Below are 20,621 nucleotides of genomic sequence, written 5' to 3'. Positions count from 1 at the left end.
AACCAAATTTGGCTTGGTTGGCCAAAAATCAATTTTTTTCTAATGTTATGGTGAATTTGTTATTAACAAATTTATTATAACATAAAACATTTTTTTTAGCCGTAAAAATCTTTTATTAACAAACTCATCATAACATAAGACTTTCATTTTGTAATTTTTGACATAAGTTTGCATAATAGACACAGAAAGCACGAAACGCTCCCTATCTAACCGCTAGTATATAATAATAATAATATAGGTATAGATTGCTTCAAAAAAGATATAGGTATAGATATTGGTAAGATTTTTTTGCTTTTTATGTTATGACGAGTTTGTTATTAAAAGATTTTTGTTGCTACTGAAAGAAGTTAAGAATATTGTCGGTATTATGAAAAATATACATCAAAACTTTTATATCATCTTTTTATACATGTATAGATGCAACAATATGTTTGTTTCTAATGAAAAAAAAACACAAAATAATAGGTAGGCCACGTGGTAAAAAGCCAAAAAATTAACCCACAAAATAACAGTTGGGCACATTAAAAAGTCCAAAAAAAAGTTAAAAGAAAATCTTAGGAAAATTTCTCAACGCACCCACCCACTTTCTCCCGCACTCCCTAGCGCAACTAAAAAAATTCGGAAAATACGTTCCGAACTGTTTTTTAGTGTAAAATTTACACTATAAAAAATTCGGGAAATGTTTTCCGAATTTTTTGGGGAGTGCGGGAGAAAATGGTGGGTGCGTTGAGAAACTGTCAAATCTTAGTGCTATATTGGACCTGTTTGTTTAAACTTTAAAAAAAATGATTTACTTTTAAAAAAAATCTAAAGATTTTTTTTATAGAGATTTCGAAGAAAATGTAAAAGTATTTATTCTGAAGAAAATCAAGGGTAAACAATAAATACTCTTCCTGTCTGCCGCTCACACAATGTTTCTTTTTGAATGATAGTTTTTATGTTCTTCCTTCTTCTTCTTCTTTTTTTTTTTCCTGAATTCTTCCTTCTTTTTTTGTTGCCTGCATCTTCTTAGCAACTATGCTTTTTCCTATTTTCTTTCTGCTGTGTTTTCTTCTTCTATTTTGGTGGGTGCAAAGGTAATAATTTAGGAAATTTAAAGTGCAAAATATATATATAATTTTTTCAAGTTGAAGGGGTAATTTTTTTTAACCACCAAGAATATATAGGCACACACATTCTCAACCACATTATTTCCATACACTGGAATCATAAATCAAACTCTTAAATTAAGCGGATCCAAAACTCTTGCAACTTGTATATATTTATTGTTGATAAATACCAATAACTTTGAATAATCTTCGAAAAATCAAACCATAATTGGAGTAGTCTATTCCAATTTCCAATTAAAATTTCGAAAAAGTTAAGATTAGACTAATACTCCTTCGATCGTTGTTTTTTGTTGAATAAAATCAATAAATCCTTTAATAATTCAGTGCAATCGTATCGTTACACTAAATTTTTATTTTTGACCAAATCGTTACACTAAATAATTAATTGATATTTAATTATTATATATCCACTGAAATTTTGTCATACTTAATTACTCCTTCTTTTACTCCTTCAATCCAGGAATAAACTCCCTATAAATGGTGGGACTCAAAAAATGACCAGTGAAGAAAGAAAAATAAAACCGTTGAAGATGAAAAGGGCTGAAGCTGAAAATGATAGGAAATTTTTGGAGTTAGTCAAAAGAGAGATGTGGCAGAAATGTCCTATATGTTCCATCTATGTTGAGAGGCATAGTGGATGTGAACATATTCGGTGTAGGTTGTATTTTGTAAACTTTATTTCTCTTACTAATCCTATAATATTCATGTTTCTAAACAATTTTTTTTACTCTATACTAACCCTAGTTTATCTTTTTATAGGTGTGGATGTAATTTTTGTTACATGTGTGGAAAGTTTTGGGAGCATGGACATCTATGCAATAAATAGGTAACATACCATGCATAGAGAAATAAACTTCATCTTGATATATAAGCAATGGTGAAAATTTTAGGTTTTTATATTTTACAATATTGGTCAATTCTTGGATACTTGCTTTTATGTTTTCATATATACACAAAATATAGTCTCAATATGTCGATCCAATATATTATTTGAACATCTCAAAAGCTTATTTGTCCCTTAGGTGTATATATGTATTTGTTATATGATTGTCATGTGTGACAATGGGGTTTTGAGTTTTCTATGGTATATACATAAAGTTTTATTAAGATGTTTTGGTAAAAATATTCCTTCCGATCCCAAATACATATATTCATTAGATCTGATATATAAATAAAGGATTTAATTGATATGCACCGACGGTGTAAAATAATTTTACACCGTCAACCAATACCAACCATGTTTTCCGCCACATCACCCACTTTATCCCACTTTCTTGACATGACATGGCAAAATGATGGTTATTTATTGGACGATGGTGTAAAACTATTTTACACCGTCAGTGCATATCAATTAAACTCATAAACAAATCATATTTTTACCGATATTCTTTATTCTAATCCACGCTAATTTTTTGGAACAAATCAATAATAGCTTTTCGATCACATTGCCACGAAATTTTATGAAAAGAGGAAGACAAAAGGGGATAGATCCATTTGTAGACATTGATCAATACTATCTTCGGTTTTCTTTATATAGGAGACATATGATCAATAAAAATTGATGTATATATACACATCAATTTTTATCAACTAATTTTTCTTATAAAAGTGATGATAGGGAGTAGTATACAAAATTCTTAGTAGTTTGTTACATTTTTATACTCTTGTTATGGTGCTTAATTAATTAGTCCCTATTTGAGTGTAATATACCACTAACACATGGTAGATAACAGGTGGTAAAAGGAATTGAATCCTCGCGTGGAAAAGTGCATGAACTTGTAGCTATTGGTGTGTCACAAGGAAATAAATTTTTTGTTACATCACATTCTCCCTAAAAGAGTAGTAATGTTTTTTATGAGGCAACAAAAGAAAGTATTGAAAATTTGATTTTCTTTTGTTCCTTTTTTGGTTGTAATTTTTAAGTTTATATATATATTGTACAATTTCATTGTTGTTATTTATATCCTCATATGAGTGGTCGCTAACTAGACAACCTAAACATTGAAAAAGAAACACAAGTACTCCATGAAACCTTCCTGATTATGAATATCAACATGAAGCATGTTAGACACACCCACACTACCATAGAACTCAAATGGCAATGTACCATCCTTATTCCTTACCAAGCCACCAATACCAACCTTTTCCAATTACGTTTTATTGGAATCAAGTTGGTTCATAAACTACGATCTTAAAGTTTTGATGATAACAAAATTATTAGAATAGTTTAATTTTATTCTATTGTGTTTGCTCAATGAGAAAGAAACAATCATTTATTGCTTATGATCATATAGATCAACCTAAGACACAACATACATATGTTACCTCAGATTAAAGACCAACTTGTGCTTACGGTAAGTTAACATACGTATTGCACGAGATGTATTTGATATCGAGAAACTCATATCATTTGGTGTTCACTCGCGCTAACACATGTGAAGCACATAGTGTATTTGGTACTAAAAGTTGTTACCATCTATCCACCATGTGATATCTACTTCATTTGGTCCTATTAAATTTATGTTAGTCAAGACAACATCATCTACCACTTGAAAGAAAACACTTAAGAGATTTCATTAAATTTGTCAAATTTATCCTTTAACCCAGTTTTTTTTATCCTTGATTTTTTTTTATAATAGCCAAAACATGACCAATTTATCCTTTAACCCAGTTTTTTTTTTTTATGCTTCTTATTGTTATGATGTAGTGTTTGAACTTACGGCGCATTATCATTTTTTCCTTTTATATATTCACCTTGGGTGTCAGACACTAAAATGTGAATAACTCTCATAATTAAAATTCAAACCTTAGGAACATGTTTTGGGAGTTTGAATACAATTGGAATTCAAACTTAATTGATTCATGGTGTTTTATGTTTCGATCCTCTTTGGTTAGTGTAGTAAAAACCATATTCATTTGAAGATCATGGAACATCATATATTATAATAAAGTGTATAAGCACCGTATATCTTATGAGTCTATGCACGCGGTCCAAAATATATGAGAAAATATTATAAAATGGTAAAAATGTATAGTTATCATATTTTTATCTAAATTTGTTGTTCAAATATCTTTTCTCATTATAATATTAACCCTCAAAACAAACACAAAGTTTAGACAATCTAAAACATTCATGGAACATAATTCACCAAAGAAAAAAGCATTTCCATATATTAACTAAGAAAATCAAATATCCACAAACCCTACTAACATAAAATCATAATAGAAAAGTAAAACTTTCCAAGATCATCATATACATGAAATTTCTTTAGTCAACGCGCAACATCAAAGGGTCCAGTAGGATCAAGTTGCTTACAAAGATCAAGATAAGTTAAATAAAGAACCCTATTCTTGGCACCGGTTCGATGATGATTATTGTACTTGCAAAAATATTTCAACTGTTCAAGCTTGCAACAACCAAGCATTTGTCCCAACAACAAAAACAACCAATTGATATTCCTTTTCTTCTTAGCAATCACCGGTTTCACGCTCTTTTCTTGGCCGCAATGCACACATCTCGGCAATGTTGGATGCATCCAAATAGCCGGTGCCCTATCTCTCATGTTGTTCATATTTGTAATAAAATATTGAGAGATTACATCAAATTTTGCCATCAAATCGAATGATATTTGAAACTCTCTTTGACAACTCTTGCATTTAACGTCCCCCGTAATGTTAAAGATTCCGTTTTGTAAGAGATGGTTGAGAGTGTGAATCTTTGCTCGACGATTGGTGGCCCATCCGAAAGGGATAGGGATTGGGTCGTTACGTGGAGGTCGGTAGCGAGAACGAACACGGTGACAGTTAGTGGCAGGGAGATCTTGAGGCGGTGGTGGTGGAGGAGGATTTGATGCCTCAGGGAGAAACATACGTTGAAAAGCTGTTAGAGTTGTGTCCATTTTCTTGGATGAGATGTGAGAGAACTAAAGAAAGAATAAAGAAAGTGTTAGTGTGAAAGAGAATAAGAAAAATAGTAGTAATAATCGATACATATATAGTAATAATGTCTTGGTTTTGAATTTGAAGGCAATGGATATTGTAGGTTCAATGTAACAAAAACTCCTAAAATTCTGTTGTAGAGAAATAAATTTGCTATGTCCAAGATCAAATAACCAACTGAATTCTTTTATTCTCTTAATGGAATTGCCTTTGTCCAAGATCAAAGACCAACTCGGTCAACAAAATAAATATCTAACAACTGAATTCTCCTATTATATTGCCTTTTAATTGCTCTAATTTGTTAGTTCAAATCACATCAAACACAAGTACCTGCTGCAACTGAATTACAGTATGTTGTATATATGCCTGTTACAAATAATGAAATTTGTATCCATCTATTAACAATTTTTTTTTCTTTTTAATTTACCTCAGTAGGACATCACATCGTATATGTATGAGGTTGAAGTTTGGGATATTTAAACTCGGATCACTCCATTCGTGTAAAGTTTTAGTCACTATATTACTTAACTAAAAAAAAATTCTAAAATTTCTTATTCTATCAAAAATTATATAAATTTTTATATCTATAGTTGTATGAATCAACCAAAAAAAACAAAATTTGTCAATTTTATAAAGAAAAAGTTAAATAAGTTTTTTATTTTTATTTTTAAATCATCAAATCATTATTTTTTTCGAAAGTTTTTTGTGCTGAAAATAACAAATTGTGCAAATAACTGAGAATATATTTTTTATTGGCAGTGACGGAGCCAGAAACTTTGAGAAGTAGGGGCAATATTTAAGAAAGTAAAAATATGATATTAAAAATATAACATATCATTTTCAATATATATATATACTGATATGTATCATAAATATTTTTTTGGAGTTTTATTATTCCAAACATTGCCAAAATTAAATAAGTGTTTCAAAAATATATTAACAAGAATTTTTTTAAAATTAATCTTCTAATTCACGGGAGAAGGAGTCATGGTAATATAGTGTTCGATTGTGATGTAACTAAAATCTGATCAATAATTGCTCTGCCAGAATTTGTTTTTGTTATTATTTAAAGGCAAATGCTAATAAGTGCCATAAATATATTTATTAAGAAGCTAAATATAAATATATAAAAATCATTTAAGAAATTGTGTATTCTAAACACCTTAAAAGTAAAAAAATTGTTCTTTTCAAGAGAAAAATAAAAATCTCTTCTATTTTCTTTTTTAGTTTTTTAATAAGAGACACTTGTTAGCAAGACGATTATTTAAAATATAAACAAAAAATTGCGCCAAACTATCAACTTAGATACTATTAAATTGTACACAAATACATTTGTTGTTGTGGTAATAGTTAATTAAATCTATCAATCGTTAGTTGGTTCAGTGGTGATTGACATTGAACTTGGTAGGGAGGGTCGCGGTTCAATCCCCCGCAACTGCGATCGCAAGAAGCTGAAATTACTTAATATCAGAACTGAATCCCGAACCAAATTAAACCGATAGTAAAAACAAAAAAATTAAAAATCTATGCATCACAAGTGACATGCACATATACATATTACATAGTAGTACTAGTAGTAGCAAATTATAATTAAAGTGGGGGCACCAGCCTGCTCCGTCCCTGTCTATTGGTATTGATTAAAAAAAAAACATTTCTATTGGTATAGCATCAACAAAATATGAAATTTTATGATTGATGTAAATAAAAAAGATAAACTAAAATTGTTGACGGACCGACTGACCTGCAAATTTCAGCCATGGGATAAGTGGGGTGAGGCTATACTTACAATATCTATATTTGATTTGTTAATTAAAGATTGATATTACTCTATTCACTTTTCAAGGCTACACAGAGAAGACAAGGATGTTTTGTACCTTTGAGACTCATGTGGAAGGCGACTCTTTAGCTTGAATCCTTTAGACCCCTTAACATGTGGACAACGGCCGTAATTTATAGGTCCTATGAAATTGATAGCTCTAAATCCATTTAACATTACTACAACTCGCAATGAAAAGATTTTCACCACTATGCTGTTGAATTGAAAATTTATATCATGTAAATATTCGATAATTTTTATTTCTAAAAAATTAAAAATCATTTAATATGTTTGATCCATAGACTTGGTTATTTGTTTTTATCATATCACATCTATCATATTAATCTCTTCACCTCTCTTGCTCTCAAGATGTGTACACTTAAATGGCAGGACTTACAAAAAAAAAATGTTGTGTCAGGAAACATTTTCCAAAATTGAATTAGCCTTTGAATCAAAATAAGGGTAAGATCAATCGCTTTTCACACTTAGTAGTGTCACACATAAGTTTCATTTCATCACATTCTACATACGGAATTGAATCAAATGCAGTCGATAGTGGCTGCAATCAAACATCTATGAACCACCCAATCTTAGATCTTAAAATAATTTTTATTTTCCCTTAATATAAAATTTTAAGATTAATTTTTTTTACGGTAAGATTGAAATTTAAATCATCTAATTTTAATCAAACGATCTCGAGTTTGCCGATTATCTTAGAATTGTGTTTTGCGACTAACTCATCCTTATAAAATCAGTTTGTAAGATGAAGATTTTGCGATTATCTCTACTTTATAAACACTTATTCAGCTTATTTTGCAAACGATGTGAAAATTCTTAATAGATTACATGACTATAATGTGAAACCCAATGTCCTGCATATCCTCTAGAAAATAGAAGTGATTTTCATCTTGGGTCATGTTAGTAATAATAATATGTGAGGCCTATGATGGGATATGGTCCTATAAATAAGACAGGGAAAGAACCACTTATACCCTTAAACACACACAGTGAATACTAATTATGTCCCTTCCTTCATTCAGTGTTCTTTCACTTCACTTCCACTGTAACTAACATGCTCTCACACACTGTTATACTCTGTTTCCACTCACACTCTCACCCATGACTTCCAAAACGCATCGTTTAACCACCTGTCACCGTCACCCTTCCCAACCTATCACCGGTTTTTGCGCATCCTGTCTCACCGAACGTCTCGCCGGAATCGAATCCTCTTCTGTCGAACCACAACCCAAACTCCGCCGTACCAAATCTTGCTCCGGCAGTGCCGCTGCCGACCAAGCTTCTTCCTCCGCCGTCGAGCCTCGCCGTAGGTCTTGTGAGATCCTCGCTGCACCTGAGCAGAATCGTGGCACGTTATCGGACCTTTTCAATCTCGACGACGAGAAGAAGAAGAATAAGAAGCAGAGTTCGATTCGGAATCAGAATGTAGAAATCGATTCGAGAAAATCTGGTTTCGAGATTGGGGATTTTGAAGGTGGAGAGACTGTTAGGGTTTTAGTTGAAGATGACATTGAAGAAGAGACGAAGACGATGAAGGAGTTTATAGATCTTGAAATTCGTAGCGGAAAAAACGGAGGGAGAGATTCTAGATTGAGTTTCTGGGATGCGGCTTCGGTTTTCAGTAAGAGATTGAGGAAATGGAAGAAGAAACAGAAGTTGAAGAGAAATGATGCTGCTTGTGACGGTTTTGTTACCGGAAATGGCGTTGGTTTGAGGAACATGGAGGTTGAGAAGCAAAGGGTGAGAAATTTGAGAGAGACACAGTCTGAGGTTGGAGAATATGGTTTATCATTGGGTAGAAGATCATGTGACACTGAGCCTAGATTTTCTGTTGATGATTCGAGGTTTTCGTTTGATGCGCCTCGAGCTTCATGGGATGGTTATTTGATTGGGAAATCGTGTTCGAGGTTTTCGCCAATGGTTGCTATAAATGGTGATGGGGTTTTGGTTGAGGAAGAAGAAGATGAAGAAGAAGGAGAAGAGGTGGTGAATTTGGAAGGTAGTGGTGTTGGTGGTGGAGAGCATTATCCGGGTGGTTCAGCTCAGACAAAGCATTATTATTTGGATCGGAAAAGGAGGAGTTTTGATAGGTCAAACTCTCGAAGGAAATCGGTGGTGATTGGAGATGATGAATTGAGAGTGATATCTAATGCCAAGGTTTCTCCTGCCACAACCGAGTTATTCTATGGTGCAAAAGTTCTAATCACTGAGGAAGATTTGAGGGATGCTAATTTGAAACCTAAGAATAATGTTATTGTTGATAGAACAACAGGATCTGCTTCTAAGGAAGCTTGTGATGCCGAAATTGGAAGTTATCAAAAGGGAACGAACAAGTTTCACAAATGGGGCAAGTTATGGAATAAGTTGGGATTAGTACAGAGGAGAAAAGAAGATAAATTGGTAGAGGAAGAATGTGTTTCCGGTGATGTTGTTAATAAGCCAATTGCAGAGTCTTGGCAGAAGCTGAGGAGGGTTGTTAATGGACAAGGGAGCGAATCGGTTAGCCAGAAGCTTATTCGTAGCTATAGTGTTAGTTGTAGAAATCATAGTAGAATGGCTGGTTTAGTCAATGGCCTTGGCGGTGGTTCTGAAACCAAGGCAAATGTTTTGAATGGAAGACAAGAGTTTACGCTTCAAAGGAATCGGAGTGTTAGGTATTCCACGAGTAATGTTGACACCGGCCTGTTAAGATTCTATTTGACACCGTTGAAGAGCTATAGGCGAAGCAGGTCCGGAAAGAGTAGCTCAAAGGATTTGAATCCATCCGCCAGAAGTTTCTTGTAAAGCTGTAACTTTTGATAGAATATCTGGTTGGAAATATTATATATAGTGTTGTTTCTTATCCGAGATAAAGTTTATCACATTGTTAGATTTTTGTTGCAGTTGTTTACTTAATGTTGGTAGCAGAATAGAACATCGATACCACGATATTATTGGCACAATAAATTTCTGATTTCAACATTGCTAGGAGTAACATGATACACAACACTAGAATTTTACTATAATTTACTGCTATCGAATAAAACTTTTGAATCTGGCAAGATGCATGTTAGGTTTTCAAAGCTTGTTAAGGTAGCATTGAATATGCTTTAGTTCATACATCTATAACAACAGCATAGCTGGGCCAGTATGTAACTTTCTATTCTGTTTATAGTAAGTACTACACATTAATGATAATGATGCTCTCATGCAGTCATGCTCTTATTCTTGGTATGTAATCTTGAAATTATTTCAGTTGGCCTTGAGTTCCTGACTTAACATTGAGGTATGTTCATGAGAGTTTTAAGGCAGTTATTTGATTGGTAACTTTAGTTGCATAAATCAAAATTAGGATATTGTAACTTTAGTTGCATAAATCAAAATTAGGATATTGCATTGCCTTACTACTTCACTCATGTGGTTGGCTTGAAACTGGGCATTGCAGATTGAGAATCTATCCAGTTTACCTGAATTAGAAACCTTCTATATTAACTTTCGTTCGTTTCTCATAAAACCAAGTATGTTTTGGTGCATAGCTTCTGCTGTTCTAATATAGGAGTATGTTTTTCACTGAGTTTATGTGCTGCTTGTGTTTTGGTTGGAAATGACAAAAATTAAGTTCATATTTGTTGAATTTCAATTTATTTCATAGCTTACTGGGTAATTTTACGTTTTCTGATACTGTTAAAAATGAATATTTGGAATTTAGCAAGTTATGTACTCTTTATAGTATCTCTGATGAATGAAAGGGTCATTGCTAATTTGCTAATTCTGTTCTAGTGTTGTGGATATATCTTCATTGTTCACTCACTGATTTTGTTTTTTTGAATTTTTCATCGTTAAAAGATCGCATTAGTAGTAGTATTTTTGCTGATCAGCTTTCTGTCACCTATTTGGTTCAAAAAACACTTTAATTACCTTAAAGTTAACCCAGCTGCAGATCTTGACTAGGATGATGTCAGGTTTCTAGCAGTTACTGACGTTGTAGTACAGTTAAAACTTGACTATTCATAAAGTGGTTACACTTCCACTTTTGTCTAGTCCTCCAACCATGTCCTGTCTCTAACATAATGAATGCATAAGAACGAGTGTTAGGACACCCGTTGACTTAACTTAAAATGAATTTCCTTTGCTTAAACATTATAATTGCCCAAATCCACCGTTCAGTAAACCATGGAAAGAAACTGAATTGGATTTGACACCAGTGATCTTTTTCTCAGGAGTGTTTCTTCTTGTTTCCTTTCATGTTTTTCTTTATAGGACATTCTATAAAAAGCTCCATCCTGCAAACGGTGGAGCACTTGATTGGTAATCAATACATTCTGGAAGATTTTTTAAGTATTCCATTTGGAAAAAAGCTTATTCATCGAGTAAATTAAATTAACCCCAGGGCTAAATTCTCAACTCCCTAAGCTCTTGCCTGTTAACATATTGTTTAAAAAATTGAACCAAATATCAAATTGGTGTGATTTTTGACTTATGGTTGTTTAACTGTATTAAATCATTCGAATTGGGATGAAAGTACACTCGAATTTTTGAACTGGTTTAACCATGTTTTTTTTTAACAAGCTGGTTTAACCATTTTTAGATTTCATTTTTAAAACATTGTGTTAACATTGTATTTTATGATTAGTGATTACTATACTTGATGCTGAGTGAATATGCTGCTAGCATGAACAAATAATCAAAGTTGATGCTAATATGAATATAAGCATAACGGGCAATACTTTTTTGTGTGTAAAAATGAAAATAAGAAAGCTTTTTCTCATGAATGTTTCTTTGTTTCCTTTCATGTCTAACTTTACAGGAACATACTATAGAAAGCTCAATCCTTCAAACGGCAGTGTATTTGGTTGGTAATCAATGGCTTTTGAGAGGTTTTTTCAAGTCAAAACGAAACTCATCAAGTAAATCATCAAGTAAATTAAATTAATCGCGGGGCTAAGTTTTCAACTCTCTTGCCTGTTAACATAATGTTTTAAATTTGAACAAAATATCAAATCGGCAAGACCTTGAATTATGGTTCAACTATTTTAAACCACTTATGTGATGCAACCGTGATCAAACACTAAAATAATCAAATTGTAGACAGTGTTGGTTCATGTATAGTTTTATTCGATTTTTAAAACGCTGCATTACCATTGTAGTTATGATGACTATACTTGGTGCGGAGTGAATGCTAGTAGTCCTCCATTTCTAGTAAAAAGTGGACGTATTTTCTTTAAAGTTTTTCACATTTGTTGCAACTTATAAGCTCTGCATTCAAAAATATCAAAGCTGATGCTAATATGCATCAAAGCTGATACAAATGGCAATACTACTTGGATCTATAAACAGAGCAACAGATATTAACAAATTTGTCCCACACCTATTGTTATGATTATGCAAAAATGAAAATAAGAAAGCTATAACAAGCTTAATCTCCAGCAAGGGAAATTACTTATCAGTTCACTATTTATCACGTAGCAGCATACATATGTTTTCTAAAGTATACTACAATGGCAACCAAATCAGTTCATCAATCATAGGAGTGAGTCGAGTGACGCTGGAATTCATTGTGCTATCACTCGACATCAATACCCTTCTCTCGAAGCTCAGCAACAACCTCATTCTTCATCTTCAACCACATCTTCTGAGCTTCGTGATCAGTCTTCTTTTTCTCCATCTCCTCCCGGCGTCCATATCCATCCTTATCATCACTTTCAACCATCCCTTTTACTTTGGCTACGAACTCCTTCACAGATTCTACATCACTAGGGTACAAATTGGCTTGCGCAAGCTTCTCCTTTATCATCGGTGAATTCATCCTCCACCACTCCACTGGTGAAGAACCATTGTAAATCCACAAAGCCCCAAGTATGGAATAGGAGAAAAGTACGGCCTTCCCAATTTGTTTATAAAAGTGGTAGTCTTCTCTTTCCATCCCAATTTTATTCATGTATTTTTTTGCATGCATTGAACTCAGCATATGAAAACCTGCATCGAAGAAATAATTTAGGTTCAGTTTTTGTGTGAGACATTTTATCAAACAGTTGGTGAGCAAAACTTGGGTTGCAAATAAAAAGGTACCTGTTTTGGGGTCGTTAAAGCGCTTGGGAAACATTGCAACAGTTCAAGTTTTGGTAACCAGTGAATGTGATAATTTAGGGATGGAGCGATTCTTTTATTAACGATAACCTTCAAAATCAAAAGGGATTGTTTTTGCTTCAGTTGCCGAAAACATGGATATAGCGATGTATTTAGCTTAGATTTTTTTCTCAAAATATACCCATGGACCCCTCTTATTTCCCGTAATACCCCCCTCCCATATTTTTTTTCCCGTAATATCTCTCTCAAAGGACAGAAACTGACGCCGCAGAAGGGAGAGGAAGTAGCAACACTCCCAATGTCGCCATAGCCTCTAGGTAGCGACGGTTAGACTATCGCTATTGACCAAGGAATGTTGGTTTTGTTTTTTTCGGTCTCTACATGGGAGGGAGAGATAGAAGAGTTTTTGAATTATTATTTATTAAATATTTTTTTTACTACTATCTCATTCTATAAATATTACACTTCATACTTTCATTTTCCACTCAACTAACTTCATCTTCTTCATTTTATTGTCTCATTTTCTCCACTCTCTTTATTTTTATAAGAAATGATATCTTCTTCCAATGGTTGCCATAATTTTTATGTTAAATTTGAAGGCTGCCAAGAACATTTTAAGTTACTGATTGGCAAATTGAGTTCGCTTGCAGCTTTAAAGAATAAGACTCAAGAAATGTTCTTGTTCAAAAACAATGAACATATAGAAATCGAGCATATGGCCTATTTAGATTCATGCACGGACATCACAAGTGACTCCCCCGAAGCTACGATAAAAAAAAATTGGTACAAATTGAAGGGTGATTTCGAAGTGCAATTCATGTTTTGCCGTGTTGAAAACGAAAATGAACCACATTGTTGTACGTGGTTTATTTTTTTTATGGTTTATGTACTATAGTTAATTAAGAATGATGTAAGTCTTCATTTTATGGTTTAGGTATGTGAACTTTAGTTAATTAAAAATGATGCAAGTCTTTATTTTATTTTAGTGATTTCGTATAAATGTGGACAATTACGTGTTTTGCACCGAAATTTAAGCTTTAATATTGATAGATTCATTCATAATATAATATAAAAATTTAGAAAGAAAAAAAAAATAAAAAACTAGAGTTACGAAGAGGGCCCCACAGCATTATTATCACAATGAGGCGCCCAATGACCCGACACCCGACATAACGCGACATAAACCACAACTTTTCTCTTTTTTGCCGAATTCGTCATTTCGGTTCTAATACGAGACTTTTTTGGACGTCCTTTCTTGACCCTTTTCATATCGAGATGGGGAAAAAGTACCGGACCTTCATATTTGGGCCAATATCTTTCGCTTTGAACCACATCGGAGGTATGCTCATACAAGCGACATACATTGGCAACTTTGAACACATCATCAATAACGAGTGACTGCGTGTGAGTGGGCCTTAGTCATTGCATCTGTAATCCTTTCCTGACACGATTCTGAATACACCTGACCAGAACCTAACACGGCTGTTGCCTGGATTCCGCGTTTTGCAAAACGTTCTGCAGACTTATAGTAGGTTGCTTTGACCAATGCTGTGATTGTTAGGCTGTGGATTTCCTTATACACCGAGTTCATTGCCTCAACAAGATTGCTTGTCATGTGACCCCACTGACGACCTCCATCATGGATTTTTTTCTCCCTGTACCCCCACTTTTTTTGTTTATTTCTGTAATACCCCCGTTTTCAAAAAATTTCTCGTAATACCTCTGTTTGGGACAAAAACTGCAGCTGCGCAGTGCCTGCACATGGCGGAATTGAGACTCACGCCATGTCAGTGAGTATGGCGGAAATGGGAGTCTCGCCATGTACACGTGATGGCGGAAAAGGGAGTGACGCCATTGACTGGCCTCGTTTTCAGTGCATGCGTCCAGTTTGAAACAGACAGCAGGTGTTTGTTTTTTTTTTTTTTACGTTTTTCTGGCCAAAAATGGCTTTTTTAATTTATTTTTTTAAAATAATTATAATTAATAAAACTAAACATTATTAATAAAAAATTAAAATAAATATATAAATTGCGAAATATATTTTATTAAAATAGTACTAATAATACACACTAATACTACATGTTTTCACCGGTGCCACAAGGGGGACGATTATGAGGAGGAAGTCCAAGTCCAAATAATTCTTCATCATCGGTGTCATTATTCTCCTGCACTCCAAGAAAATTTCTAGCTGCTGTTACTGGAGAGGGGGGGTTCAACCGGAGCCGATGCAGAACCTTGACCTTGAGCCCACATTGAGTTTAAATATTCGCCCGATAATTGTGCCCACGTTAATTCCTGAGTGGGTTGGTTGGGGTTGTGTAGATTCACCGGATTGGTAAAGATTTCTGAAATTCTCATTGAAACGTTGTGTTCCCGGTGATTCGAAGTTGGCGTGGACGAAGTCGAAGAAATTCCGCGTTTTGTGGAAATGGGGTCACAAAATCGGATTCACTATATGACATCGACATCAGATATTGGGTAAATGGTTGTTGTTGTGGGGTAGAGTTATGTTGTTGTTGTTGTGCGGTAAAGGTAAATGATGGTGGGTCGGAGATATATGTATGTTGTTGTTGTTGGGTGAATAATGGTGGATCTGGGATATAGGTATGTTGTTGTTGGGTAAATGGTTGTGTGAAGATTGTTTGTTGTTCTTGTTGTTGGGCATATGGGTGTGGGATATTGGTATATTGTGTGACGATTATTATTTGAATGACCTGCATCCACGTCCTGATATGCAACCACAATATACCAATATCCCACACCCATATACCCAACAACAAGAACAACAAACAATCTTCACACAACCATTTACCCAACAACAACATACCTATATCCCAGATCCACCATTATTCACCCAACAACAACAACATACCTATATCATAGATCCACCATCATTTACCTTTACCCCACAACAACAACAAAATAACTCTACCCCACAACAACAACCATTTACCCAACATTCGATGTCGATGTCATATAGTGAATCCGATTTTGTGACCCCATTTCCACAAACGCGGAATTTCTTCGACTTCAACCACGCCAACTTCGAATCACCGGGAACACAACGTTTCAATGAGAATTTCAGAAATCTTTACCAATCCGGTGAATCTACACAACCCCAACCAACCCAACAACCCCCTTAGGAATTAACGTGGGCACAATTATCGGGCGAATATTTAAACTCAACGTGGGCTCAAGGTCAAGGTTCTGCATCGGCTCCGGTTGAACCCCCCTCTCCAGTAACAGTAGCTAGAAATTTTCTTGGAGTGTAGGAGAATAATGACACCAATGATGAAGAATTATTTGGACTTGGACTTCCTCCTCGTAATCGTTCCCCTTGTGGCACCGGTGGACACATGTAGTATTAGTGTGTATTATTAGTACTATTTTAATAAAATATATTTCGCAATGTATATATTTATTTTAATTTTTTATTAATAATGTTTAGTTTTATTAATTATAATTATTTTTTAAAAAAAGAATTAAAAAAGGCCATTTTTGGCCAGAAAAACGTAAAAAAAAAAAACACACCTGCTGTCTGTTTCAAACTGGACGCATGCACTGAAAACGAGGTCAGTCAATGGCGTCACTCCCTTTTCCGCCATCACGTGTACATGGCGTGAGTCTCAATTCCGCCATGTGCAGGCACTGCGCAGCTGCAGTTTTTGTCCCCAAACAGGGGTATTACGAGAAATATTTTCAAAACGGGGGTATTACGGAAATAAACAAAAAAAGTGGGGGTACAGGGAGAAAAAAATCTCCATCATACGCTTGCGTCCATTTTTCTTTGGGGATTTTATCAACCCACCTTAAAGCATCCACGCTTTCCTTCGCAAGTTTGTCCTGCCAGTATTGGAATGAAGTTTCGCTCGGTGCATATCCTAAATTGAATTAAAAAAATTATTTTCAATAATATATTAGCGGCAAATAATAGTAAAATTTAGAAATATTTACCCATATTTATAACTAACGGCCGAATTTTTTTCTGTTTGGTTTCTCTCACGAAGTTCTGGTTGATGTGTCGGATGCAGTACACATGCGACGTTGGAGGATTATTCCAACCATTCGAAGGATTTTCATAAGCACTTTTAATGGACGTGTGCCTATCTGAAATGACGCATATGCCTTCTTGTGGAGTGACGTACTTTCTCAAATTTTTTAGGAAGAAGTTCCATGCTTCCTTGGTTTCCCCTTCAACAATTGCGAAAGCGACCAGGAAAATGTGGTTGTTTCCATCTTGGGCGACGGCCTACAACAACGTCCCCTTATACTTTCCGTACAACCAAGTTCCATCAACTTGCACAATTGGCTTGCAAAGCACAAAACCTTGAATATATATTACTCCGTCTTCCTTTAAACGACCGAGCACGTTTGTAGCGCCTTGTACATCGTGTGACGGATCACCAGAGTACTTTGTTCCGGAAGCAACGTACCTGAAATAATATTTTCACTATACAATTAATATCATAGTAAAATACATATTTATTATTAATAAATAGTATATACTTACTTAAGTTCCAATGGCCTATCGGCGGGTGGACGTACAACTCTTCGACGTTGAAATAATTTTATTTGAGAATAAGCCCATGCCTGGAGAAGTATGACACATCCTGAAATTGTTGTGATTTTTTTTGATGAAGTTGCCGCATCACACATGCCTCTATACAACGACGCCAAAGAAGTCGAACCCCAACTATAGCTTCTAATTGTCGCTATATCTTCCAAGAGTGGCAGATACATAGTATGTATACAGTCGCCAAATTTGTCGGGTAATAAAAATATTCCCAAAAAATATAGAAGGTACACCCTTAGGTGTTGCATTAGTTGTTCGGGTGTAGGTTCGTGTGGCATCGCTTGAAGATATTCTTGTAGTCATTTTGTCCTAAGAGAATACCCATGTCGCATGTTTGCTGGAGGAATGGCTCCCAATAATCGTGGAAAATCTGTTTCCCAAATGGAACTAATTGTTCCAGTAACAGTTCGTCTAGAAATTTGTACATCCAATAACATCGACATGTCTTTGAGAGTTATTGTGCACTCTCCACATGGTAAAAGGAATGTATGTGTCTCGGGTCTCCATCTCATTACAATAGATGTCATTAAATGCCAATCCAACGTACCGTTTTGGATGAGGACGACGTTACCAAAATCACATTGTTCCAAGAATGGTATTAATAAAGAATTTGGTTCCTTAAATGGCCCTGAAATCGCAGTCTACAAGTGTCGGTGTCCTACGCATAACACATATAAAAGAATATATAAATTTGATTAGCTTCCAACCACTTATTTTAAGACTAGTAAATTAAACAAAATAATAACTATAAGTTTATAGTGATTTTTTATTATAACTATGTAGTATATATACCTTAAATATAAATAAAACAATAACATAAATTTATAATAAAAAAATTATAGTGATTGTTATATTTTTTATACTTATATAAGTATAAGTATAAAAATAATTATAATTTTTTTTATTATATATAACTATATATAACATAAATATAAATAAAATAATAACATAAATTATAATAAAAAAATTTATGGCGATCTTATACTTTCTATACTTCTATAAATATAAGTATAAAAATAACTATAATTTTTTTTATTATAACTATATATAACTTAAATATAAATAAAATAATAACATAAAATTAACTCATACTTTTTTGGTTTGTGAAATATGGTGATGACCAATCCATAAATTAGCCATTTTGTGAAGTATTGTGGAGGTATTAGTGAAGAAATGTAGTGAATGTAGAAGTTATTATGGAGAAGTTTGGAGAAGAGATGTAAAAGTTGTAGTGTAGAGAAGAAATTGAGAAGTTGGTGACTTGTTGGGAAGAAATTTAGAAGTTGTAGGGAGGAAGCTAAGCATACATAGTGAAAAATTGTAGTGAAGAAGAAGTGTAGTAAAACAGTTTATTTATAGTAAGTGTATAGGAGTAAGTGTAAGTGAGAGTAGTGAGTGTGTAATTTTCGTTCCTGTACATATTGGCATATCTTATGCATTTGCTTGCATTTAATAAAATTTTCTTTAGCATCGCCATTCAAGGAAGCATGGCGACAGTTGCAGTTCCACCATCGACAGGATTCTGACACGCAGGTTACCTTTATCGGATGGCGACACTCTCAGTTCATCCATCACCTAGGAGATGGCGACGGTGGGAGTTCCACCACCTGGAAAAGTGGTCTTTCCATGCAGTCTTTGTACAGATGGCGACACTGCCATCTCCGCCATTCAATACGAGATGGCGCCGGTGCCGGTTCCAACATCTGATGTTTGCAGGAAAAAAAATTAATTTGACTTACAAATTTTTTCCAGCCAGGGAGTAAAAAAAAATTGCGTAAACTTTTTATACTTTCTCTATTCCAAAATAAATGATCTAGTTGACCACCTTTACATTTGTCAATGCACATCTTAAATCATTAATATTTTAAATTATCTAATATGTTAATATTTGCATATACTCCCTCACTTTAAATTTTGGTCACTATTATAAGCAAAAGTTACATACTTTTAAACTAATTAATACTATTATTCATAATATACCCTTATTTAATTCTATTTTATTTTAAGCATTTATTTCACTTTTACATTTTTCAAACGGATAATATGGTAAACTCAACTCATGTTTTGCATTAAATCTAGAAAATTAATTATATTTAACTAAGTTTCTTAAATAGTACATAAACAATTTTTTTTGCTTATATTTGTGTCCAGATGGAACACATTCCAGTATATAATACTCCTCATATTCCAGTATGTAATAGCCTCTTTCCCTCTGTCTAGGTTAGTAGAAACATTCAAAGAAGATCATATAAATAGTAGATAAAGTATAAAATAGGTAATTTATTTTAGGACGGAGAAAGTATATAATACTCCTAGTCCTTGCGCTTGGGAAACATTGCAACAGTTGAAGTTTTAGTGACCGGTGAATGTGATAATTTAGGGATGGAGCGATTCTTTTATTAACGATAACCTTCAAAATCAAAAGGGATTGTTTTTGCTTAGGTTGCCGAAAACATGGATATAGAGATTGTTAAGAAGTCTCATGGCCTGACTAAGTGTTTATATACTAGAGGCAATCCTCATCTTACAAGCCGGTTTTGTAAGGATGAGTTAGGCCCAATATCCATTTCTGATATGGTATCAGAGCCTCTCCAAGATTCGTTGGGCCACCCGATATCGGGCCACCTACTATTTATATCCGCGTACCAAGCCCAATAGTGCTGGACGCGAGGGGGTGTGTTAAGAAGTCTCACATCGGTTGAGAGATGGCCTGACTAAGTGTTTATATACTAGAGGCAATCCTCACCTTACAAGCCGATTTTGTAAGGATAAGTTAAGTCCAATATCCATTTCTGAGAGAGATGTATTTAGCTTATAAGCATAAGATGTGAACCCAAGACATCTAAATTATGTGATATTTAACCAAGACATTTTTTTTATCAACTCTAACAATTAAAAAGGAAGATAAAAAAAAAACACATAATTTATTTAACAATTATTTTTTTAAGAATTAAAAAAAATTATTTTGGTCCCATAATTTTTAGGGACCTATCAAATCATGTGTATAAGTGTTCCATTTTCAAATAATATAGTGTATGAGGTAATTTCATTGAGTTCTATTTTGAACTAGAAAACCCAAGGTTACATAAAAGTTATGTGG

General features: G+C 33.9%; 3 protein-coding genes across 4 annotated transcripts; 1 reads left to right on the top strand and 2 right to left on the bottom strand.

The window, feature by feature from the left end:
• Positions 1-4,381: 4,381 nt before the first annotated feature.
• Positions 4,382-5,008, bottom strand: LOC123915134. The gene has a single exon (XM_045966284.1). The coding sequence runs from the start codon at positions 5,006-5,008 to the stop codon at positions 4,382-4,384; it is 627 nt and encodes a 208-aa protein (XP_045822240.1).
• Positions 5,009-7,836: 2,828 nt separating this feature from the next.
• Positions 7,837-9,764, top strand: LOC123916897 (protein OCTOPUS-like). The gene has a single exon (XM_045968473.1). The coding sequence runs from the start codon at positions 7,984-7,986 to the stop codon at positions 9,664-9,666; it is 1,683 nt and encodes a 560-aa protein (XP_045824429.1). The 5' UTR covers positions 7,837-7,983; the 3' UTR covers positions 9,667-9,764.
• Positions 9,765-12,161: 2,397 nt separating this feature from the next.
• On the bottom strand, positions 12,162-19,949 carry LOC123916322. 2 transcript variants are annotated; one of them, XM_045967758.1, is made up of 3 exons: positions 19,882-19,949; positions 12,931-12,988; positions 12,162-12,837 (listed from the first exon to the last, which is right to left on the bottom strand). In XM_045967758.1, exons 2-3 carry the CDS (start codon positions 12,962-12,964, stop codon positions 12,425-12,427), a joined length of 447 nt encoding a protein of 148 aa, XP_045823714.1. In that variant the 5' UTR covers positions 12,965-12,988; positions 19,882-19,949; the 3' UTR covers positions 12,162-12,424. The 2 variants fall into 2 exon arrangements, with proteins under 2 accessions (XP_045823714.1, XP_045823715.1); XM_045967759.1 differs by lacking the exon at positions 19,882-19,949 and having other exon boundaries at positions 12,931-13,302.
• Between the last annotated feature and the right edge of the window lie 672 nt (positions 19,950-20,621).

The sequence above is a fragment of the Trifolium pratense genome, linkage group LG3, assembly GCF_020283565.1.
Source record: "Trifolium pratense cultivar HEN17-A07 linkage group LG3, ARS_RC_1.1, whole genome shotgun sequence".
In the NCBI taxonomy this organism is placed as follows: Eukaryota; Viridiplantae; Streptophyta; class Magnoliopsida; order Fabales; family Fabaceae; genus Trifolium; species Trifolium pratense.
Note: the sequence above shows the minus strand (reverse complement) of the source record. Positions and strands in the feature narration are given on the sequence as shown.